Here is a 23,659-nt window from a genome sequence, read left to right on the forward strand (position 1 = left end):
ACCTAATGGTAACATATAATATATATATACACTAGTTTCTTTCCCGTGCAACTTATATTATATAAATTTTATTTTTTTTAACACAAATTGTTATAAAAGAACTTAAAATGCTATCTTATACAATTTAATATACTAATTATAAGACATATATTAAAATTAAACATGCTAAAAATGGTTGATATTAATAATTAGTTTTAATTGAATCTTATTCCATGATTCAATTATGTTTATTCTCGCAAGTCAACATATAGTGAAGGAGACATATTAGGAATAAGTGTAATTAAATATTTGATTCTTTCACAAATAAAAAAAATTAAAATCAAACTAATAGAAAATGAACTTATTATTTGCTCAAATTATAAAATTTCAGAAGGGTTAAAAATTAAGAAAAATAATTTGGGAGAACTTTTATGATTTTCGTGTTTATATGAATACTACTTAAGTGTAGATCAAATTTAAATGGAAAGAGTATAAAAATTAATAGAATATTCTAGGAAAGAATGACTAGTTACACAATTTAAATGGACTTTTTTTAATTAAAATGGACTTATATGAGTAATGCGCTAAAATTGTGTAATAAGTATTCATTAAAAAATGAAATTTGTCAAAACAAATTACAAAGAAATAATCAATTGCAATAATAAAGATAGTTTGGATGTAATTAAAGAAAATTAGAAAAAGAGAAAATGTACATTGATTGATAAAAAAAATCATGAAAGATATAATCAATGTAAACATGTATAAAGTAGGGAATTAATAGATTGAAATTTGCTACAAATAAAGAAGTATAGAATGATAAAATGAAACAAAAGTTTGTTCATATTTTAGTAATGGCAATAAATAATCAATGTAATTTACTATAAATAAGTAAGTGTCGAACAAAATGAAAGTGTTTCCAAATTTTAGTAATGGTAAAAAATACAACTAATTCAACAACTTATCATAATGGAAAGCGAACAACAATAGCGAAGTCATAAAATATATATATACGTGTATGTATGTATATACATACATATATATATAGAGCAATAAATAATTAAACCAATATTAGAAATAAAGAATGTGATTGAAGATGATTAGAAAAGAAAATATATGAATTGATTGACAAAAAAAAAAGAATGTACAATTAATAGAAATTTATATAAGGTAGATCATTAAAAGAAGAAATTTGTTGAGTTAAATTTGGTTCAAATCTCGAATTGTTGACCAGCCCAAGACACGACAAGCCTGTTTCCATCCTCTTGGGCTAACAAGTAAGCGAGGCCATACACTAATAAGTAAAAACCCAGAAAGATTTCCGCTTGCAGCAAATTGCATATTACGGCTATAACCACCAACCAACCACCAATATCACAATCCTTCTCAGCTTTTTACTTTGCTGACTTTTACAAACTCAAAGTCTCCGCAGCATCCAATTTTCTGTGCCCTCCCCAGAAGCCTCGTCCCACAGAGCAAACAAAAACATCAGAGTGCCCCACCTTCATAAAATCCCTCATGAATCACGATTCCTTCCCAATAATTCATCTTTTTGGTGTTTTTGTAATTAGTACCATTCAGCACTGGTACCATATCAGGAGTAATTAATCATTCTATCCTCATCCAACCTGCACTGACTGCCACCCACTCTTACGGCAGCCTTAACTGCAGGAACTACCTTCTTCTCTTTTCCCCTCCTATTCGGCATCATATTGACACTCGTACTTGAGTTTTCTTCAAGAAAGAAGAAAAAGCATACATTTTTTTGCTTCTTTGGGATAAAATTGATTGCAGGAGGAGTAAATTTTCGGCATAAAGATGATGGGCTCGGAGAATCAAGAAGGAGGAGAAGCCCATCTCCAAGCGTCCAGAGAAGAGATGGAAAGCCTAGTCCTCGACGGCGACGACGGCCGTGACCACATTGGTAACAGTATAACCTCCCAATCCTACGCTAATTACAGGAGTGCCATGACCACCCTCTCCTCCTCCTTCGCCGCCTCTCACCATCCTCTCTCCTTCCCTACCCCCGCCGACTCTGATCCTCTTCTTTCCCCTCCTTCTCCTCAGCCACCACTCCTCAAATCCCCCAATTCCCCTAAACCCAGGACTACCGCCACCGACGACCCCCATCACCTCGATCCTCCCTCCTACGCAGATGTCGTTTCCAACCCCCTCGACGATAACATTGAGGCCAACGGCGGCTCCGAAAGTCCCAGCCAACACTCGGAAAACTCGACTTCATCTTTCTCGAGATCTCCCTTTTCCAGCTCTGATTACTTGGAAATTGTGGTTTCCAATCCACAAAAGGAGGCGGAATCGTCAAAGAATTCGATCGTCCCCGGCAATAATGCTTACGTTACCTATTTAATTACCACAAAAACGAATATTTCCGACTACGGGGGATCCCAGTTTAGCGTTAGAAGAAGATTTAGGGATGTGGTCACTTTATCCGATCGGTTGAGTGAAGCTTATAGAGGATTTATTATTCCTCCGAGGCCGGAGAAGAGCGTAGTTGAGAGCCAAGTGATGCAGAAGCAGGAATTTGTGGAGCAGAGGAGAGTAGCATTGCAGAAATACTTGAGGAGACTCGCCGCGCATCCTGTTATCAAGAAGAGTGATGAATTGAGGGTGTTTCTGCAGGTGCAAGGGAGGCTTCCGTTGCCCACAAGTGTAGATGTTGCGTCAAGGATGCTGGATGGCGCGGGGAAGCTGCCAAAGCAGTTGTTGGGCGATTCGAGGAGTGTGATGGGTCCCCAGGATGTGGTGCAGCCTGCTAAAGGTGGGAGAGATTTGTTGAGATTGTTTAAGGAGTTGAAGCAGTCTGTGGCAAATGATTGGGGTGCTTCGAGGCCTCCTGCTGAGGAGGAGGATAAGGAATTTTTAGATAAGAAACAATGGTTGCATGATCTTGAGCAGCATCTCACTAATGCCTCGAAACAGGTCTTATGCGATAATGTTTTTGAAATTTCTTCTGTTATATGCTTAATCTTTTTTGTTTTCGTGGAAATATCAAGTGGTATTCTGCACTTGCTTGTATGCTTGAAATTTTTGAGCGTTGGGCATCATAAAAAAGATATTTAGAGGCAATTCTTTTTTTTGGCACTATTGTTTTTTCTTAATGTAGTTTCAAGCTGATGAGCTATTAGCTGCGAAAATATTGTTTACAACGGTTAGACATACTTATAGCATAGAGGACGGGGCTTTTTTTTTTTTTTTTGGGGCGCAGAGGACGGGGATTTAAGACCCGTACCTTTTATGCATCCTCCACAATCCCAAGCTTATAAAAATGGTAAGACTCATTTTAGTAACTACAAATGTAGAGCCTGCATCTAGGTGAACCCACCTGTTACAGAGCCTTATATGTTGATACTGAGTGTCATATCTGCAAATCCTTTGTGATTGCGTGGAGATTTTGACTATGTTGGTTTTGTTATTTGACCTTTATTTTCCCCTTTTATCTATTTTTTCTTTATTGACTTTGCATCTGCATAGAGCTTTCGACTGGTGCCATTGTTTTAGTTGATTTTTTTTGAGACTGTATTTTATTTGTTTAATTTCTCCATTTTTCTTTTAGGCTGAAGCACTTGTTAAAGCACAACAAGGTTTAGCTGACACAATGGGTGAATTAGGGCTAGCATTTATTAAGTTGACAAAGTTTGAGAATGAGGAGGCTGTATTGAATACTCAAAGAGTTCGTGCTGCTGATATGAAAAGTCTAGCAACTACAGCTGTTAGAGCGAGTAGATATCATCGAGGATTAAATGCACAGACTGTGAAGCACTTGGTAAATGCAAAGTTCTTGGCTTGCAGTTACGTGATGATTTCATGTAATCAGGTTACGATGACCTATGTCTCTCTGTTTTTGCAGGATACTCTTCATGAATATCTGGTGCTAATGTTAGCTGTGCACAATGCATTCTCTGATCGTTCAAGTGCTTTATTGACGGTGCAAACCCTTCTTTCAGAATTATCTTCTTTGCACTCGAGAGCGGAAAAACTTGAAACTGCATCATCCAAAATATTTGGTGGTGACAAGTTAAGAATCCGCAAAACAGAGTTGAAGGACACTATTAGAGTCACTGAGGATGCTAAAGGCTGTGCAATCAGAGAATACGAGCGCATCAAGGTATCCAGACTACTCCCTGAGCAAATGGAACCAATTATAGCACATTCATATTATTGGTTTTTTCATGATATGCTGCAGCACTATCCTCTTACCTTCTCTTCTGTATAATTTCTTTCTTATAAATTTGCCTCCATCTGCTATCAAGTCTAGTGTTTGCTTCATAGATGAATGGGCAGTTACAAACATATTTGGCATTGACTACTCAGAAAATCAAAGGTGGCTACAGTTTTTGTTTCTTTGCACTTAGGTTATTTTATTGGTGGCTAGAAAGATCCTGAGAATGGCAGGCTGTCTTCTCATTCTTGTTTCTTGTTGTGTTAACTAATGTTGAGTGTCAGGTGATTAGAAAATGATCCTTTTGGGCTTTCTTGTTGTTTTAAAGTTTTAACACTGTCAAGATGGTGATTTTGGTACCACAAGCTAAGGTGCTATTTTTTTTTTTCCTTTACAAAAGTTTGTACATGTTGGAGCTTTGCCAATTTGCATTATGCTCAATTCATCTTGCTCCATATTTTTTAGATGTATGTAGTACAGAACCACATTGTTTTAGTGTTGCTGCAGAATGTTTTTCTCCCCATAAATCAGTTAATATGTGATCATAAAATATGAAGACATGGTTCAAATTAACTTGAATGATGTGGAATTGTTAGATGACAAAGTTATCCATGTAGTGGCTACCTGGTATGTGGTGGAGATATTTTTCAGAATATAAATTAAGTGGTTATGATTGTGATGTGATTTAGTATACATACTCTCATGGTAGTTGTGCTTTGGAATTGGTCTTCTACCATTAGTAAACATCAATTTATTTATTTATTTATTTATTTTTTGTGTTCTCGGCATCTCTAGAGTTGCTCGAAGTGACAGCTTCAGTGATTGATTGTTGCTTTCTTCTCCCTTAGAAATAAGAGTTTGAGATAGCTAGAAAATGTTAGTCTTCCCATTCTCCCGCTTCGTCCTTGAACAGAAGGGGAATCTTATTTTTGGAGGTTTATTTCTTTACCTTAGGGCCGGGACGAAGGTATAGTCTTTTTCTCATGTAATGGATGGTCATTATTGGATTCAACTTAAATGGTGGACCATAACTTATTCAGACACAATTTTTTTTGAGGATCTCTCTAAGAACAAGCTTTTAAGTGGTAAGAGGAATCTTTCAAAATATTGAGAATAAGCTGATTGCTGCCGCCTTTGACTCCCCAGGCATCCAGTAGTGTATGTATGATGTTATCTGTCTGTCTTTCCTACTCTGACAAAGTTTCATATTTAGACTTCATGGAAGCTTTTATTGCTGAAAGGTTGATGGTCAGCTAGGAGGTGTTTTATTAGTTGTGCAAATATGTTATCTTTCTTCTAGTGCTACCTGTTGTGGAAGCGCCAACTGGCGCTGAGGGATATCCCTGAAAATTATTTTTTGATCTGTTTCCCTGTTTGCACGTTTTTGTAGCATCAACTTCTTGAAAGATGGATGGATATGGTTTTAAATGCTGAGTTGCTCTTGAACATGCTTGAAGCTTTCGCTTACAACATTACTTGGTAATTGTCCCTGCAGGAAAATAACAGATGCGAAATTGAAAGGCTAGACAGTGAAAGGAGGACCGACTTTGTAAATATGTTGAAAGGATTCGTGACCAATCAGGTATTCTGTTCTCTCTGTTCAAAATACAGATCATGCACCCCCCCCCCTTCCCAAAAAAAAAAAAAAGAGATCTCTGTGCTATTTCTTCTTTGTTTTGTCCACTTACATATTCTGAAAATAATTTGTGTGGCATGAATAACTTGTATTTTCTCACTAAGGTTTTGTGAAATTTTGTTCTGGATTTTGTGAATTAATTTTTTGATTGGTTGAATGATGATTATATGGTGCTCACTGTCAAAATTGGAAGCACCTAATTGTGGACGTACACGATCTCATGGTATTTCTTTGAATATCAAACTTGATAATGGATCCCAAAATCCCTTGGTTAGTGCTTCAACTTGATTGGAGATCATACGCAACCAAAAACTATGTCGTGGCTTACATGAAGTTCAAGTTGTTACGTTGAATTTGGTGAGTTTGAGCATTGCGAATTTACCACTGAGAGCTGAAGTAGCTGGTCGGGATTGACACAACTCAACTGCTACATTTGCTTGTTAATGTTGTTGTCCCCCCCCCCCCCCCCCGGGGCGCCCTTTCCACAAAAGAGAGAGAGAGAGAGACGAAGAAGTAGTCATCGCATTTTGTTCCCACAACTAGTCATTTTGCAAAATTTTGTGAAAGTGGTCCAACTCATTTCTGTCACCTTCCCAGAAGCGAAAAGCGGCCTTTCTTTTGCCCCATAGATGATGGTATCTTGGCAGGAGCTGAATTTTGACACAATAAGTGCAGTGTTTCTTCACAAATATGATTAGATCTGGTTAAAGTTGGAAATGTTTTACCTTTGGGGTATGACCTAATGAAACTTAAATTTCGTTGCCATTTTTGCTTTTCTTTCTTTACATTTTTCATTACTTTTTGCGAGTCATCATCGTCTTCTCGTCATGCCATTGCTAGTCTGCTTTTTACTAGTCGCTTTAAGATGCACTCAATCTTGGACATGCTGAAGGCCTAGTATATTGTAGTTAGTGTAGAGTGCTTATTAGTCCCTGATGGATGGTGTGCTACGAACATGACAGGTTACTTATATGGAGAAAATTGGAATCGAGTGGACAAAAGTTGCAGAGGAGACCAATAGATACGCAAAGGAGACTGCATGAATTGGGTCCAGCTTACTATTATGTTTTCTTTTGGCATTTTTGTCCTCTTTTAGCACAATGTTAACGGTCAAGTTCCCTAGTCGGAAAGAGTTAAAAAGAGTACACAAAGAAGATACTGCAACTAACTAGTCCATTCGTTAAAATTACATATGCAATAATACCAGCGGGAGTATTTTTCTTGCCTGTGATAATTGCATTCAGGTTTGCGGAGGATTGAGGTCGATAAGTAATGGTTACAAGCCACCTCAGAGTTTATGATAGAAACATATGCTTATGTCCCCATGACGGGGCAAGAAAATGCTAGTTGCACGAAAGGCTAATACGCTGCAGAGATACAAGTTTAGCTCCTGGACTTATCAATTTCCAGGTTCTCTATTATCATAACGATGGAAGAACTGAAAAGTACAACTCCATGCAGGTTGATTGTTGATTTTCAAAGCAAAGTAACCAGACATGTATATGACAGAGTGTAGGTTCTCCTTTTGGTATTTTGCTCAATGTCTAGCAGTAAAAATGGGTCAAACACTTGCAAACCATCCTCATGTAACATGACAAAATGGATGAACCAGCGTTATCTCATCAAACATTGAACCCCCACTGACCTGATTAATCTTTTTCATCCAAAAGCTCCCAGAGGGCGAAGGCTCAACTTGAAGGTATTTTTCTCGTCTTGGCCTCCAAGTCCATATGCTTTCCTGATAGAGTAGAAACTAGAAAGGTTGATCAGACAGATTCCCCACTTCATCCCCACGGACCAGTCTCTCCAAAGTCCCTCCTGTCTCGGGTCAAACTGTCCTCCAGGCCACTGAATCAACTAGGCCTGTCGACCCATGGACAGATCCATGAAACGATTTCTCAGGCTGCACAGTGTTTGGTGGTCCATCATTTTCGGGTTGTGTGATCCAAAGGCGCCATAAATTCTGGGATTCCCGTAATCTCCACCATAATCAGCCAGGAGTGGGCAGTCTCTATAAAATGTCTCGCCGGGGAAAGTGATTGTTTATTGGAGAGGCCTTAACACAAAAGGAGAAAAAGATGGGAGTCACAACAATTATGCATTTCAAAACCCAATATAAAATGGACATACGGACAAATAAAACAAGTAAATAAAACACCAAAAGCCATCAAGAACGCTAAATGATGTCAAGGAGGAAATACAGACTCATTTTGATAGTAATAGCAAACCAAGCAAAAACAAGGATTTGTTAAAAGAGCTTTGTTACAATATCAAACCCAAGTAGACTAGTTAGCTTAAAAATGATAATTGGGACATGGGAAAAACCATTACTTAAACAGGAAAACCATGTAGTAGCTGGTGTTGGTTCTGCTGACGAATAGCTATGGGAAATGAAATTATTCTCCCTCAACATCATAAAACCTTTGATATTATTGGAGTTTCTTTTTATAACTAGTACTATATTTCGAAGCAGATTTGTGACTATGATGTTTTTATTTCGGGGCCGGGTGTTAGTATATCTGAAGTCGGAGTTTCAACACGTAAATTGGAAAGGGTCCAAGATAAATTTCTTCTGGGTGTTAAATGTCTAAGCTTAAACATCATGAATGCCCTCATGGTCAACTTGGCTCAAGTCTAACAATGACTCAGTTAACTGCATTATTGCCTAAGTTGATGGACGAATTCGGAACATTTTTCACGGACAAAACTTCATTTTGCCCCAACATTTGTTGCTGCAAGAAGTGATGCCGAAACTTTGCCTGTGTTTTATGACACACAACATGCAGAGGATTGATGATTTTGCATGCAACTTTTTTACCTACAGCACTTAGCTTTTTCATAAGATGAACTCAAAGCATGAGCTGATGAGCATGAAGGTTGTTTGCAACAAAATTGTTAACCTTCGTCTGGGTCAATTTGTGCTTAAGTTGGCATTGACATTTAAAATTGAGTTCCACATAAACAACCCAGATGGACGAAGAATACTCGAGCATAGAAAAGAGCGTATTTGCATATAAAACTTGTGCTCTGAGTTTCCTGAAACAACAGAGAATTACTAATGCCAACGAATATTAATTAAAGAATACAACTCAACCGCCCATAATGCCATCCCGGCGTGCGCGAATTTCCAATTGCTTCTTTCCTCCAAAACAAGAAAAAGAAAAAAAGGGTCTCTACCTACATCCACATCATGATGCAGGAAGGAAGGAATCATACGTGGGAAACAACAATGCTTGCCGCGGCGGCTGAGACGGGAGCGGAGGACGCAGCGCCACTGATCAACGAGAACAATCCAGAACCAGGCAATTCGTGATCGTCGAGGAACAAATCCTCCGGATCTCTAAATGCTCCGTGAACGCACACAATCCCCGCCCCTATCAGGCTTGCTGACATCAGCAACGACCCAACATTCGTGAGAAAGATCACGAACAGCGAGACTACAATGAGAATGCTTAGGGTTTCGCCCTTCGAGAACGTCCGGTTCAGCGCCACCAGCGGCTGGTCGGATGGGCGGAGGAGGTAGAGAAATAGCCAGGCGGCGAGGAGCGATAGTAGGGTGAGAAGAGAGAAAGGGTGCGATAGGAGCGAGAAGGCGAGAACGGATCCGAAAACCGTGAGGTAATTCACCCGGAAGTAGGAGATGTTCTTGCGGATGCGGGTGGTGGCATCGGAGAGTGCGGTCGGGCGTGAGAAGGCGGAGCGGTCGACTAGCTCGAGCCAGGGACGGCGGCGGGAGCTCAAGCGGCGGAGAGAGTCGGAGAGGCGCGTGAGGAAGGATGGGCCCGTTAAGGCATTGGTCTGGGCCTTAGGGTTGGAGATGGGGAGAGGGTGGGAAGAGGACATTGAAACGCGAGTTTTCCTTAGTTTGAATGGGTCAGGTCAATGGGGAATTTTATTCCTTTGACTGAGACTGGAGAGAACTGGAACCTTTTATCTCCATTGATATGTACGCTGCATTTCGCGGCGCGGGGAAGATTAGGAGTTTCATAGCCGCTGATGGTGGGAATTGACGGTGCTGATTGGTTTGCGTGAAAGCATGTGAGAGTCGGCTTGTTTTGTCAGTTCCCCGGGTAGGCGCCCACTGCCCAGTTAGAATGAGACAGTACTCTCTGTTAAGTAGTAGTAGTAGTAATTTGTTTGACCTTTGACAAAAACAAAAAAAAAAAAAATTAGTAGTAATTTGTTGTAACAGTGGGAGGAAGCAAAGCTGGCTGCCCAGTGCCTTGCGATGGTTTTATATGTAGGGGCCTACACCCGGGAGGATATGGGCCCACCAGGATGTGATGTGAGCAACTTTTCCAGTTGTGTTGTGGTTAATTTCTTTCGTTTGAATTAGGGTAGTGCTTAGTATTCATTCATTGATCATTAATCAACATCTTCTCGTGTTTGCTCTCTGGTTGGAAAGCAAGATGATTATTATTGAATCTTTTGCAAGAAATTGAGCAACCCGTATGACGACTGCATGCATTCTAAAAAGCAACTTATTGTTTAATTATTGGGTTAGGGTGGCCACGTTCCCTAGTCATGTGCTGCTTTGAACTAGCCGCCACGATCTTATGTAGAAGACCCTCTTTTTTTTATATAAAAAAAAAAGTAGAATCAGAGATATTATTATACACCATAATCAAGAGATGCTTTCTGATGGTAGTGTCTGATTGAAATTTGAGGGATTACGCAAAATAGAGGGGGAGAACTATAATGCAGTGCAGTGCAGTAATAATAAAACAAAAAGAAGAGAGAATCCAATCCAAAGGGAGGGGGTGGAGGAGGAGGCTTCACAACACACAAGTGGATGATTGGTTCAATACAGCGTCGTCACTTTTCACACCTGCAACTTGTTTGAGTATTAAAAGTAAAAGCTAGAATCAAGAAACTGATCTTTAATCCCGAGGGCGGTCCCTGTTTTGCTTTGGTGATTTTTGAACACTATAGATCACGCAGTCACCAGTGTTCGTTTAAATCTTTGCAAGCTATTATTATTATTGTTTCTTTGATTTGGACAAAAAATACTATGAAATTTATCAATTTAACACTAAAGAAACAATTTAATAAACCAGGTCAATTAATAAGTATTTCGAAACCACTGCTGGGAATGAATATGCTTCACCAACAAAACCTTCTTGATCTAAGCGACCAAAATCTTTAATCCAAATGGAAGGATGCTTGATCTATCTAACCACCTCTACAGTCAACTCTTCACTGTCTCCTACCACAAAAGGGACAAATCATTCTTAAATTCCCCACACGCTTGCACGCCGAGATCCTTCCTTTTTTCTTTTTTTTTTTGTCGACACAAAGGGTGTCCGGATCAATTTTTACGGGGCCCGACTAATCCCCTGCGGCCCGGGAGAGGAAGTCCCACTCCACACCAAACACGTTAACAGCGGGACTCGAACCCTGGACAAGTCAGGAAGGTCGTCATACCCTAAGGAGGGGGAGCGGACCGCTCGAGTTATCCCGTGGGGCCAAAGACCAGCCACGTAGAGTGGCAAGTTGTGGAAGACAGGGGTTGAACCCCTGACCTCCAGCATCCCCAAAGAAGGGGATGACCACTGTACCAAATGGGCAGTGGCGAGATCCTTCCTAGAAGTTGCGATTACAAGTAGGCAAAAACTTCTCTGCTTTAATTACAGCACAGCATCTGCCCAGGTAACTGCGATTCAGGTATAAATAAGCCCCGATTTTAAAATTTTATTCGAGTTTAACTTGTTTAATTCGTTGAACCGAATTTGAACAAATATTTTATCGAATTTGTAAGTTATCCAACACAATATACTATTGAAACTTAGTTTAGCTAGTTAACGAACCAAGTTCAAACGAGTTCTTTGAGCTTAATTTGAGTATTAATTAACTTGGTTTATTTTTCAATTCTAATTGCGATGTTGATTATTTAGAAAACATGGGCATGACTAAAAATTACTTATGTAACTATTCAAACATTTTCCTAACAAATAGGCATATGTAACTATCCCAACATCTTAAAATTCTTTGTTGGTTTAGTTCTTAAATGGGAGATACAAGCTTGTAGGAAATTAGACATACAACAATTATATTGTGGACCTATACTTTTATGACGGGGTTAAATCCACACCCTATGTGTTAATTAGACACCAATACCCTCATCTATTAAATATTACAAAAAGTTTCGGTTTAATGTATAGAAACTAAGAACATTAATGTATAATAAACATATAAGGTGTGAAATTAGTATGAAAGAGTGTGAATTTAACCCCTCCTACCTTTTCATTATAGGATTTACCAAATAAATACGGGCCATTGTTGTTCAAACTTGTTTCGCTGGTCTCATCTTTGATTGTAAAGTGTACGTTGGTACTAAACCATTACAACTTATCATCACCCGCGAGGTGGACTGTGTTAATGGTGGATTTGTAAGAACGCAAACAATTTTTTTTCAAACGATGAAGAAGTTACACACAAGTTAAATTAAAAGTTACACACAAGAACGCAGATAATTGGTGTGCGAGATTTCAAGGGCATCTAGTGGTCACGAACCGAACTCATCCAAATACCTCTATGACTGAAAACCAGTCATATATGGTACTACGCAATAATTTAAGTATTATGTTTCTAAGTATTTTCGTATTGGCAATTTAATATATTTGGATTGTAAATTATTTGAGATATTTTTATTGTAGCATTTTTTGTGATGTGATGTATGTGAGATAAAAAGGTAATTGGGAAGATAAAAAGGTATATTGAAAATTGTAATGGTGATGTAAGCAAATATATTTGAGCAAATAATCTCCCGTCCAAACGCAAATAATCTCCATTTACGGGTCTCGTTCGTAGATGGAGTGGCTTAAAGTTTATTACACCATCTTACCAATTCAATCATTAAATGCATAATAAAAAGGATTAATTTTTCCTACACTACACTGACGTCAGTATATACATTATCAACATTGGATGAATGATAATAATGTAAAATTTGAATTTGAAATTCAATATTTGCACACATGTCATGAATCAAACGGTGATGGTATATACATTGTTAGTATCAGTGTATATAAGATATACTCTAATAAAAATATGACAAAATTTGGATAGTTAGATTTAATGAATCAGATCTATTAAAGTTTTTGCTTTCCATATTACTAAGACCATAGGTAAAAACCAAATCCACCACCAGATTTAAAATTCTCTGGATACAGGTCAAGGAATTAAATCTCTTAATTTGCATTTTTCTCCAAGATTTTCTGAAAAATTTCTTTAGCAGATGTTCAGGCACTCATCCGTCCGACGGTGATTTAATCTCTCTTTTAAGTCTATTCCTTCCTCTTAGTTTAGACTAAAAGTTAGAGTAAATTAAGAATTTTCCTAGAATAAGAATTATAAAATAAAGGGGTACCGTGGGTCCAAAAAATACACAGAATCACAAAACAGAAATTTCACGTACTCTGCACGGTCTAGAGTTTACAAACCGCTATGCAGTGCCTTTTCACTTGTTGTCCTCCCCTCTATTAGTGAAGTACCATTAGTCCAAGTATACAAATCCGGTTGTCTTCTTCGTTCCTTCCTACCGCGTTCCTCCTGCTTTATCCTCGTCTTCCCCTTTCTCTTTCTTCTACTAATTTATTTATTATCCTCACCAAAAATCTCAATTCTCACCCATAGTCACATAAACCGCGTTTTCCAAGACCTTTCTTCTGGACCCCACTTTCCTTCCTTTCCTTTTTTTCCCTTTCTCAGCTTCTGCAATCGTTTGTAAATTAACAAAAGTCATTCACTGGCTTGGAAAAAAGCTTCTGCAATCGTTTAGACCCGACAAATCTATCCACTCCTCCTCACTTCAATCTAACCCTCCCCCCAGAATCTTAAATGTAAGGCTCTTGCTAAATATACATATAAACCCACGAAAGGAAAAAGCCCCTTAAAGGGGTAAAAACAAAAAGACCAAAAAAAAAAAAAAGAAGCGAAGCCTACTCTGCTCCAGCTGAGTGAAAAAAAAAAGTTTTGGTTTTCTATGGCGGACAACGGGGAAGAGAAGTTGATAGCGGTGGCGCGCCACATAGCTAAGACTCTGGGTGGTCATACTGATAATATGACTGACGATGATATCCTCAAAATCTTCTCCAACTTCGACGGAAGGTTGCGCGAGAAATTAACTGATAACCTCCCTGGCGAGGACCCCACCGCTTCTGCTAAATTTGAGCACATCCTCAAGCCCCTCCACCGTCAGATCTCCAGTTACGTGGCTGCCGACCACCCCATTTGGGCTGACTCCAGCGACGCTGCTTCTTTCCTTGGCGCTGTTGACGAATTAACCGCCCTAACTCGTGAATGGTCTCCCATGGGTCACGATAAGTCCGTCTCCTCCTTCCTCGACCGGGCTGATGACTTGCTCCAGCAAGCTATGTATCGGCTTGAGGATGAGTTTAAAACCCTAATGGAACTGGGGACTGAGTCGTTTGACGTGACTCGGCTCCGGGACGGTGAGTCAGCAAACCCCAACTACGCATCTGACACCGACGAAGAAGAATTTGACGGCGAAGGGAGTGAAATCCCAGTTGCCCATCCGGTCTCCGACTACGATATCGTCATCGACGCGCTCCCGGGCGGAACAATCGACGACCTACACGAGATCGTTAAACGGATGGTGGCTGCCGGGTACGGAAAAGAGTGCTCCCACGTTTACAGCACGTGCCGGAGAGAATTCTTGGAGGAGAGCTTCTCGAGATTGCAGTTGCAGAAGTTTAGCATCGATGAGATTCATAAAATGCAGTGGAGTGAGATCGAAGATGAGATTGATAAATGGATTAAGGCCATCAATGTAGCGCTAAGGATACTTTTCCCGAGTGAACGCCGCCTCTGTGACCGCGTATTCTTTGGATTATCCTCTGCTGCTGACCTCTCATATATGGAGGTCTGCAGAGGATCCGCTATTCAGCTGTTGAATTTCGCGGATGCGGTTGCTATTGGGAGCCGTGCCCCAGAGAGATTGTTCAAGGTTCTTGATGTTTATGAAACTATTAGGGACTTAATGCCTGAATTCGAATTGATATTTTCAGATCAGTATTGCGCGTTGTTGAGAAATGAGGCGGTTACTATCTGGAAGAGGCTTGGTGAGGCTATAAGAGGCATATTTATGGAATTGGAGAATTTGATTCGTCGTGATCCGGCAAAGGCTGCCGTCCCTGGTGGCGGACTTCATCCAATCACGCGGTATGTGATGAATTATCTCCGTGCAGCGTGTCGATCCCGGATTACTTTGGAGCAAGTTTTTGAGGACAGTCTTGCTCCCCTGGGGGCTAGTGGGGATTATATGAAAGGGGATGAGAGAGGGTTATCTGCGTCTTCGTCGCTGGCAGTACAGATGGCGTGGATTATGGAGTTGTTAGAGAGTAATTTGGAGGCCAAGTCGAAGATTTATAGGGACTCTGCTTTGTGTTCTGTTTTTATGATGAATAATGGGAGATACATTGTTCAGAAGGTGAAAGATAGTGAGTTAGGATCGCTTTTAGGGGATGATTGGATTCGCAAACACAGTACAAAAGTTAGGCAGTGTCATGGGAATTACCAGAGGAGTTCATGGAACAAGGTTTTGGGAGTTTTGAAGATTGATAACAGTGCGTCGTCTCCGAATGGAGCATCAAAGAGCTTGAAGGAAAAGCTCAAGTTGTTCAATACGTACTTTGAGGAGACTTGTAGGGTTCAATCCAGTTGGGTGATTTTTGATGATCAGTTGAGAGACGAACTAAGGGAATCTGTTGCAGGGAATCTGTTGCCAGCTTACCGCAGCTTCCTTGGAAGGTTGCGGAGTAGCCTGGAGTTTGGAAAGCATGCAGATAGACACATTAAGTACAGCGATGAAGACATTGAGGCTCGGATTAATGATTTGTTTAATGGAAATGGTGGATCAGGCGGTGGCAGGAAATGAGAGCATGCCATAGTAAGCAAGTAGTAGTTTGCTTTGTTGTAACTGGTGAAATGTATGTATGCAAGTGTAGTCAACAAAACTATACGTTGTATGTGCATGTAAAATTGGTTATTTGTAATGATTATTCTGCTGTCATCTGTTTGTATACAGACAATATATTGGCGTTTTAGCAGAGATCAATGAGAGTTGCAGACATTGTGATAACTTAAAAGAGTTTATTTTGTATGACTGTAGTGAAGTTAATACTGTGGTTTTGACTAGAGCCGTAATCTGCGTCTGGACATTTCCCTGGAGTGATTAGTTTTGAATGGTTCGCTATGTTAGATAATCTCACGACGTCTAATCTCTCGACGTCTAATCTCTCTTGCTGCATCTATTGCACTTTGGTCTATTGCACTTTGGAGAACAGTATAGACTGAGAGACTTGGTTGTGGCATTCTGGGATGCATCAGTTATGTAGCGGTAGCATCAATGTTGTTATTACCATATCTATTGGGATTTTTTATCATGTCCATTAAAGGATTGTAGGCATCTGTGTAGAGAATTTGGCTCCCTGAAAGTTTGGCCTGAACTTGTGTTCAAGATAATGTGGTGCAGAATAGTACTAAAAGCATCCAAAGGAGTCTCAGAGGTGCCAAGAATTGACGATTAAGAAAAAAAATTTTGGCTGTGAAATTAGTTATGATGTTCAAATGTTGACATTCCTGTATACAATACAAACGTTTCATTTCTTGCTATGCAGCAGAACTGAACCGTGAAAATGTATATTCAATCAATGTATCCAGCAAACCATGAATCGTTCAATTGCCATTATAATGCGGTAGTAGTCTATAGGATGGAAAGGGAATTCTCCTGTGAAAAAGAAATTAAAGGACTGGATTGAGACATATATATTTTATTTCTTCTTTTCCTTGTTACACGGATAAACCCAACTTATAAAAAACAATTAATGTCTAGCTGTTAAAATTGGAATTCGAATAGAGTTGTACTCCAGAGTAATTGGTAGTCTCATGTACACCTAATTGGGCATATATTATAGTACGTCTCATTATGAATTGGGCAGGCATCTTCTGTTAATTGCTCGCATCGCATTATGAGTTAGGTTTCTCGTGTTAATTGTACATATCTCATTCTTTGGTAGGTGTCCTATATTATAAACCAGATGAGCTAGTATTTCAATTCCAAGCAAAATTTACTCTTTCCTAGTAAAATTTGAGATCAAGGTCCTCAAAGCTGTGTTTGTACAAATTTTAGGGTCCGTTTGTTTCGGGTGAAAATGTTTTCCAGGAAAATATTTTCCTAATTTCCCGTGTTTGGTTGCACAAAAGTTACTGAAAACATTTTTCTATGTAAAATATTTTCACTCATCTTATGAAAAACAACTTCCCTTCCAAACTTACTGAAGTTGTTTTCCGAAATGCATGCATCCCGCCTGTAGTATGTTTCAAACTTACTGAAAACATCTTGTAGTATGTTCTTTTTTTTTTTAGTGCAAACAGGAGGATTCGAACCCAAGACCTCTTCCTTACACTCCCTCCCTCGTACCACCCAACCCAACCCTCCCCCTAGTATATTCAAAATATATAAAAAAAATCTCATCCTGCTCATTCTATGCTAATAATTAATTATGTATAATAGGGACATTCTTTTTTAGAGAAACTTTCAGCAGTGAAAGTGCAAGATATATGTCACAATAAGCATTGCATGTGATTGATATTTGACACTAAATAGCCAGCAATTTGTTTATTGCTTAAGGAGATATTTTTTATTCATATATACATTTCTCCAAGATTTTTTAAAGTTAAACAATGAGATAAATTTTCTTATTTTGCATGGGAAGAAGTATGTAGTTATAATGTGTAGAAAGTAAAGATAGAGATAAAAGTGAAAATATTTCAAAAGTTAAACAAACACCAGAAAAATGAAGTAAAAAAATATTTTCAATAAGTTAACCAAACACCTGAAAATGATGAAAGGGAAATGATTTTCATGGAAAATTACTTCCACGGAAAATATTTTCCCAAGGAAAACATTTTACTTCTAACCAAACAGACCCTTAGTTGGAGAAATTGAAGTATAGCGAGCTTGATCAGGTACCGTATTTTCTACGGAATGGGGCAGGGATAAAAAATAACAAGTTGAATGAAAAAGAAATTGTTATTCCTCATTGCATTATAGCAACATAAACAGTAGTATATTAATAAAGGCAAACACATTTGTATTCTTTGTGTACAATTTTAATTCCAGCGATGGCCCCTTGATTCTCATTTTGCAGGTAAGTCGTCGCAGTTGCCATCCAGCTTCGGGTCTGTAGATGTTGTTATTAGCCAATTCGAGGGTTAATTTCACTTTGTCCCCCCAAACTTTGGACGATTATCCACTTAAGTCCCTAAACTTCAAAATGGGACACTTAAGTCCCTAAACTTATAAATACCTTCCACTTAAGTCCCTGAACTTATAAAATGGGACACTTAAATCCCTAAACCCTTATAAAATGGGACACTTCGACCACCAACGGCATTCAGGATTTGTTAACAATTTTCCTTAAGTGGGAGGTATTTATAAGTTTAGGGACTTAAGTGTCCCATTTTGAAGTTTAGGGACTTAAGTGGATAATCGTCCAAAGTTTGGGGGGACAAAGTGGAATTAACCCTTCAATTCGATGATTATTTAAGTTCTAACAGCCACAACAGTATCAACATTACTCGAAAGAGAAAGAAGGAACAGAAAAGTTGAAAGAAATGAGAATCAGATACAATTCAACAGCTGTCTTCTGTTTGCGATAACTTGGGAAGGAGTTCCTTCAGCAATTGCTCTGAAATGTAGCGGTAAGTTGATTCACTAGGATGAATGCTGTCCCAGAACATGTGCTGAGAATGGTTGGGACAAATTGGAGTGCCCACATTGCACAAAGGTCCTGCTTCCAGTATTCCAGTGCCACAGCACCCCCTCGTTGTTTCCACAAATCCTGAAAACCAGAGCCACACAAGCTTGCTTATTATTAACCAAAAAGTGGGAAAAAAGAAAGGGCTGAACAAGAAACATTTCAAAAGATAATCAGAATTGTTACCATATTCTTGAGGATTTTTTATCATGTCCATTAGTTGAGTGTACGCGTCTGCATAAAGGATTTTGGTTGTTGGGAGAGTTTCCTGTACTCTGGGGAGCAGCTTTTGGAGCTTGTCATTATAAGTTTGAGAGTCCAAGTTTTCCTTATCGACACATCTTCTCAAAATGGAATGCTTCGCCGTCAACTGAATCGGCAGACATCCAATTGGGGGAAGCCCTGAAACAATAATTTTCCGGCATCCAAGATCGTATAGTTCCTGCCAAATTGAATATCACCCGGTAGGCATGTTTAAGGGCAAAATCCAGAATGAATGAGATTCATTTAAATTGTAAGGATTACGCTTATAAAAGACAGGGCGCTGGAGGGTAGTCCTTTAGTGAATTAATCCTCTAGACCACGACAAACGTCCATAAACATGCCATGATACGGCAACTTAAGCTACATGTTATTCTGATGTTTGCTTTTGGTACTGGACGAAAAGTTCAGAAATGATTAGAGAAGTTCAGATGAGACAGCAAAAAGTAAAGAGAGGGCTTGTTGTAATGAGAACCTTAATAAAGTCGTGCAATTTATTTTGCAGGAAATCTTGATAGCCGCTGACGCTGAATTCAAGCCTTCTGGTGGGTATGTCATAGAAGTTGAAGATAAAATCGTTGGTTCCTGCACTTACTATGACTAAGGCTCCACCAACTATTTTTTGAGCCTCTATTTCTCCCACTATCTTGATCAGCCTCTCTATATATTCCTTAAGATATTCAATTTGCCTTGACATTGAGATCACCCCAGAAACAGCAGTTGTTAGCTCGTCAAACCCTGACCCTCCTGAAGCAAAGCTGACCCCTGTCAGCAATTCCCTGTCTGATATACTTGGCTGCAGGAAAGGAGGGACGGATTCCTTGAGGCCTAGCATGGAGGCCAACAAGTCTGGGACGAGTTTCCCGTTGGAAAACCTCCCAGTCGGAATCTGCCCTGGAAAGTCAATCCCATATGGTGGATGATTTCCTTTAAATGCTGTCAATATGTAGTTGTTATTCCCTGGATCGACAGTGGAATCTCCAAATATCAGAATGGCAGGGAATTTATGGGGAAAGGGTTTGCCATCGCTTGTAGTACTACTAGCAGTTGTGCTGCTGAGAAATTGTACCAGGCCTAGGATGAAAAGGAAAACGATGCTATTCATGTCTAGTTATTTATTGCCAATTGAAGTTTATCACGTCTTTGCGGTTTAACAAGCCAAACACTTATATGCAGACTTGGGGGCTTATGTATTACGTGAAATAGAAACATTGAGGTCAAAAAATACCCAAAAAATAAATGACTTAGGTGCGAGGTTATGATGATGTGTTAATGTGTAAAGAAGAAAAAATTAAACGGAAAGTAATTAATGTGAATACTTTGATTCAATTCTTAGGCTTAATTATTGGTAGCATGTGGCATGCTTCTGAGCTTAGGCTCTGAATGCTTGGGAACTCGGAAATTTGCAGTGCTGAGAAAGAAAAATACAAAGGCCACCTTCACTTCTACCCAACTCGGAAAGCGCCATATCATCCCTTCATTTGCAAGGGCTTTCGATTGCAGACAAGAATTGCTGCCTTAGTTACGTCTTAGTTACATGGTGCAAAGCCTAATGTGGTAAAGAAAGAAAATGGCAAACTCAAACAGTTCATTATATGCTGAAAAAGGGAAGTGTCAGATAAAATCCACAAAGTTTCAACTGACCATATTGCGAAAATGTTTTTTTTTTTTTTTTCGGCTCACCAACTACGGTGAAAATTGAAAGGGCAACACAGATCAGATTTATAACAATATCTAGGCCACTAATCTCAATATTTGGAGAAGCAGGCTCTAAAGTTGAATGGACGGAAAATATGAATCAAAGGGCGGACTGGAGATGGTTATTAATGCTTCATCCTGTTGATCGCTTACGCGAGTTGAGGCAGAGCATGCTGCAGTAAGAATTGGGCTATGTTCTTATAGGCCACTTCTGAAGGATTAGTTGAATCCCAGAACAGGAATTGGGCTGGATTTGGGCAAACTGGACTGAATTCTTTACACAGAAACGCTGCTTCCAGCAATCCGGTCCCGCAGCAACCTCTGTTAGTTATGGCCAATCCTGACACCAACCAAAATCACGATATTAAATTAGTGCCACAAAAAAACACAAAATTTTACTACCATCTTCTGATTACCTAGGCTATAAGTTTCTGGACTAACATTTGTCTATCCATTCCATAGGAAAAGGAAAAACTGTTTGAGAAGCGTAAGAGAATGAAAAGTTTGAGTTCAATCAAGAAGTTTGAGTTCAATTTTGAGCTCCATTTTGGTTTGGAATGATTTTCTTTCTTTTCTTTTCTTTTTTCTGTCAAATATAATGGGTTTGAGTTAGTACCATATTTTGCAGGGTAGATGATCGAGTCAATTAACGGCGAGAATATGTCGGCATAGACAAGCTTAGCCCCTGGTAGAGTTGGTTCGATTTTAGCTAAGAGGGAAATGAGCTTCTGATTATAAGACTGGGCATCCCCGTTCTCGTCGTCCGCGCACGACAACTGAAACTTCAATTTTGTTGTTATTTGTATTGGGAAACAACCAACTGGAGGCAGCCCGGCTATCAAAAATTTTCGAACCCCCTGATCGTATAGCGTCTGCAATAGTCACAAAATAAAGCATCAAAATCTATCACAGCATTCAAGATTCTTGTATACTCCTCCTTTCGCTCCTCTTAACATTTTTCATCTTTCATGTTTTTTCCGAAAAAAAAAGCTCATTAAACTTTAGGCGTAGAGCGGTAGAGGTGGCCATATGATTAATTGACGAGTAATAGAGAGATGTGCTATATTGACTGACCCTGATAAATTGTTGAATTTTGTGCTGCAGAAAATCTTGATATCCAGTGAGGTTGTAATGAATCTGTCTGGTAGGGGTGTCATAAAAGTTTATTAGAAAGTCAGAGGTTCCCGCCAGGAGCACCAACAGGGAGCCTCTAACTATATTTCTAGCAGCAACTTCTCCTACAGCCTGGTTCAGCCTCCCTATGTAATGCTCGAAGTGTTCGGCCTGTTTCGAAACAGGGATTACGTTAGTCAAGACGGTTGTCAGCTCATCGTACCCGGACCCCGCCGAGGCAAAGGAGACGCCTGTCCGGAGTTCTTGAGGCGACAAACTTGGATCCAGAAAAGGTGGAACGAACTCTTTGATCCCAAGTGCTGAAGCCAAAATATCTGGAATGAGTTTTCCATCAGAAAACCTTCCTGTTGCTACTCGACCGGGAAAGCATTGCCCATACGGGGCATGGTTGGCTTTTAGTAGCGTGACAAGGAAATTGTTATTGCCCGTATCCGCAAAAGAATCACCGAAAGCGTATATGGCGGTGAATCTTGGCTGGTTATGGCAGAGGCAGCTAGCAACAGTGCAAAGATGCACCAATATTGTGAAGAGTACGCGGGGGGATGGTGCCATATTTGAGTGAGCTTGTTTTCTTCGCGGGTTTAGCCACTTATGGAACGAATGCACGTATATTATATAAGTTGCGCGGGGGGATATCAAGATGAGAGTTCAATTGAACTCGGTGTAGTAGTAACTTGCATGAGACTATTAAGATGGCAGATTAAATGAGACATTTAGATGGGGATTTACGTTCTTTGATGAGAAAAAGAGAGAGAGAATTATATGTCTCTACTAGTTCAGTAAGTAAGACTACACTACACACATCTTCATTCAATTTATGTGAGTTTCGTCTCAGAAGAATAAATTTGGATGCGTTAATACTCTTGATAATTTGGAAGCAGTCACATTGAATGATGTTTTATTGTATTCTGATGCGTTTTTCATCAGAACACATGAGAATGAGAAGTAAAGGATCATATACAACAAGAAGCATATATTTATGCGGAAACTCTCCTCCTTTTAAGTGCATTAGATACACATTGATGAAGGAGCCTGTCAATCTTTTTCTCTTTCTTAATAAAAGCTATTGCGGGAGAAAGAGGCTATTTTTGAAGTAAATTTAGCAATGCTTTTATTTTTTATTTTTTTATATCAAAATACGAATGCTAAATTTTATGTCACTCAGGAGCAATATGCCTAGTAGTTAATTCAGAATCAATAAAAAAAAATTCATGTAGACATACAAATGCCCCATTTAACATGTTAAATGAAATCAAGTGGAGCCCTTATATGTCCACATGGAATTTATCTTCACGTGAAACTCTTTCATTGGTCAGGGAACAATTGCTCTAAACCGACATAAAAGTTTAAGCACATATGTATTACTATTCATGTTATACCACTAATAAAAAGTAAACAGGGCTAATAAAAAGTAAACAACCCATGAATAAGGAAAACTTAAGTTTTAGTTGATGTCGTGGCCTGCGGGCCATGTTAAGAGGTCCAAGTACACTTCATGCATGGTGCAAGTCTGCTCCTTGGAGACCAGACTAGCCCATATATCCCACTCTCACTGAAGTCCAAAGCTAGCAACGTACTATGAGAAAAGAAATTGTCCGTAGAAAACGTGGCTTTTAATTCTTTAGAGCTGGGCTATAGTAATGTCAATTTCCCCAGAAAGCCCAATGATGGTGCACTGGATCACAGGAGCAGCTGGCGGAAGAAAATTTCCATCTAGAGGCTCTTTTCAAGCCAGTTGGCGTCTTCTGTTACCTTCTGGTTCTGTCCATCATAAAAAGGCATTATTGATTTGGTTGATGGTGACTGCCTGGTGAGACAAGCTGTATAATACTACCACATCTATTTTTCATTCTAGCATTAACAATTACTACAGTTTGATTCAAATCTTTTGACATATTTTTCAGAGATACGATCGTATCTGTATATGGATGAATGTAATATTAATCTGATACACCTTGGGTTATATTATTTCTTTTCATGAAGTAATTATTT

At 39.2% G+C, this 23,659-nt stretch overlaps 5 protein-coding genes across 7 annotated transcripts; 2 read left to right on the top strand and 3 right to left on the bottom strand.

The window, feature by feature from the left end:
* The first annotated feature begins 1,345 nt into the window (after positions 1-1,345).
* Positions 1,346-7,018, top strand: LOC113711790 (sorting nexin 2B). 2 transcript variants are annotated; one of them, XM_027235003.2, is made up of 5 exons: positions 1,346-2,916; positions 3,551-3,760; positions 3,845-4,102; positions 5,652-5,738; positions 6,068-6,822. In XM_027235003.2, the coding sequence occupies exons 1-5, from the start codon at positions 1,795-1,797 to the stop codon at positions 6,122-6,124; spliced, it is 1,734 nt and encodes a 577-aa protein (XP_027090804.1). In that variant the 5' UTR covers positions 1,346-1,794; the 3' UTR covers positions 6,125-6,822. The 2 variants fall into 2 exon arrangements, with proteins under 2 accessions (XP_027090804.1, XP_027090797.1); XM_027234996.2 differs by having other exon boundaries at positions 1,348-2,916; positions 6,755-7,018.
* Positions 7,019-7,166: 148 nt separating this feature from the next.
* LOC113711803 (PRA1 family protein B3-like) lies at positions 7,167-9,856 on the bottom strand. Of its 2 annotated transcripts, XM_072061225.1 has the most exons (2): positions 9,009-9,856; positions 7,167-7,848 (listed from the first exon to the last, which is right to left on the bottom strand). In XM_072061225.1, the coding sequence occupies exons 1-2, from the start codon at positions 9,633-9,635 to the stop codon at positions 7,804-7,806; spliced, it is 672 nt and encodes a 223-aa protein (XP_071917326.1). In that variant the 5' UTR covers positions 9,636-9,856; the 3' UTR covers positions 7,167-7,803. The 2 variants fall into 2 exon arrangements, with proteins under 2 accessions (XP_071917326.1, XP_027090815.1); XM_027235014.2 differs by lacking the exon at positions 7,167-7,848 and having other exon boundaries at positions 8,785-9,851.
* Positions 9,857-13,264: 3,408 nt separating this feature from the next.
* LOC113711783 (exocyst complex component EXO70B1-like) lies at positions 13,265-15,894 on the top strand. The gene has a single exon (XM_027234986.2). The coding sequence runs from the start codon at positions 13,777-13,779 to the stop codon at positions 15,688-15,690; it is 1,914 nt and encodes a 637-aa protein (XP_027090787.1). The 5' UTR covers positions 13,265-13,776; the 3' UTR covers positions 15,691-15,894.
* A 2,334-nt stretch (positions 15,895-18,228) lies between these two features.
* Positions 18,229-19,807, bottom strand: LOC113695949 (GDSL esterase/lipase At2g30310-like). The gene is made up of 3 exons (XM_027215192.2): positions 19,311-19,807; positions 18,761-19,016; positions 18,229-18,658 (listed from the first exon to the last, which is right to left on the bottom strand). Exons 1-3 carry the CDS (start codon positions 19,668-19,670, stop codon positions 18,450-18,452), a joined length of 825 nt encoding a protein of 274 aa, XP_027070993.2. The 5' UTR covers positions 19,671-19,807; the 3' UTR covers positions 18,229-18,449.
* An 822-nt stretch (positions 19,808-20,629) lies between these two features.
* On the bottom strand, positions 20,630-22,219 carry LOC113695960 (GDSL esterase/lipase At2g30220-like). The gene is made up of 3 exons (XM_027215203.2): positions 21,608-22,219; positions 21,150-21,405; positions 20,630-20,873 (listed from the first exon to the last, which is right to left on the bottom strand). The coding sequence occupies exons 1-3, from the start codon at positions 22,217-22,219 to the stop codon at positions 20,683-20,685; spliced, it is 1,059 nt and encodes a 352-aa protein (XP_027071004.1). The 3' UTR covers positions 20,630-20,682.
* Positions 22,220-23,659: the final 1,440 nt, after the last annotated feature.

Source organism: Coffea arabica, chromosome 1e, assembly GCF_036785885.1.
Source record: "Coffea arabica cultivar ET-39 chromosome 1e, Coffea Arabica ET-39 HiFi, whole genome shotgun sequence".
NCBI lineage: Eukaryota > Viridiplantae > Streptophyta > Magnoliopsida > Gentianales > Rubiaceae > Coffea > Coffea arabica.

What these genes read in the sequence shown, in the direction of transcription:
- LOC113695960 (XM_027215203.2), bottom strand. Translation starts at nt 22,219, where the DNA reads ATGGCACCATCCCCCCGCGTACTCTTCACAATATTGGTGCATCTTTGC. An exon ending in AAATTCAACAATTTATCAGG is followed by an intron (nt 21,406 to 21,607) that starts GTCAGTCAATAT and finishes TGACTATTGCAG; the next exon opens with ACGCTATACGATCAGGGGGT. An exon ending in CATCTACCCTGCAAAATATG is followed by an intron (nt 20,874 to 21,149) that starts GTACTAACTCAA and finishes GGTTGGTGTCAG; the next exon opens with GATTGGCCATAACTAACAGA.
- LOC113711790 (XM_027234996.2), top strand. Translation starts at nt 1,795, where the DNA reads ATGATGGGCTCGGAGAATCAAGAAGGAGGAGAAGCCCATCTCCAAGCG. An exon ending in TCACTAATGCCTCGAAACAG is followed by an intron (nt 2,917 to 3,550) that starts GTCTTATGCGAT and finishes TTTTTCTTTTAG; the next exon opens with GCTGAAGCACTTGTTAAAGC. An exon ending in AAGGATTCGTGACCAATCAG is followed by an intron (nt 5,739 to 6,754) that starts GTATTCTGTTCT and finishes CGAACATGACAG; the next exon opens with GTTACTTATATGGAGAAAAT.
- LOC113695949 (XM_027215192.2), bottom strand. Translation starts at nt 19,670, where the DNA reads ATGCTAGGCCTCAAGGAATCCGTCCCTCCTTTCCTGCAGCCAAGTATA. An exon ending in AATTGCACGACTTTATTAAG is followed by an intron (nt 19,017 to 19,310) that starts GTTCTCATTACA and finishes TCAATTTGGCAG; the next exon opens with GAACTATACGATCTTGGATG. An exon ending in AAAAAATCCTCAAGAATATG is followed by an intron (nt 18,659 to 18,760) that starts GTAACAATTCTG and finishes TCTGGTTTTCAG; the next exon opens with GATTTGTGGAAACAACGAGG.
- LOC113711783 (XM_027234986.2), top strand. Translation starts at nt 13,777, where the DNA reads ATGGCGGACAACGGGGAAGAGAAGTTGATAGCGGTGGCGCGCCACATA.
- LOC113711803 (XM_072061225.1), bottom strand. Translation starts at nt 9,635, where the DNA reads ATGTCCTCTTCCCACCCTCTCCCCATCTCCAACCCTAAGGCCCAGACC. An exon ending in CAAGCATTGTTGTTTCCCAC is followed by an intron (nt 7,849 to 9,008) that starts GTATGATTCCTT and finishes TTTTGTGTTAAG; the next exon opens with GCCTCTCCAATAAACAATCA.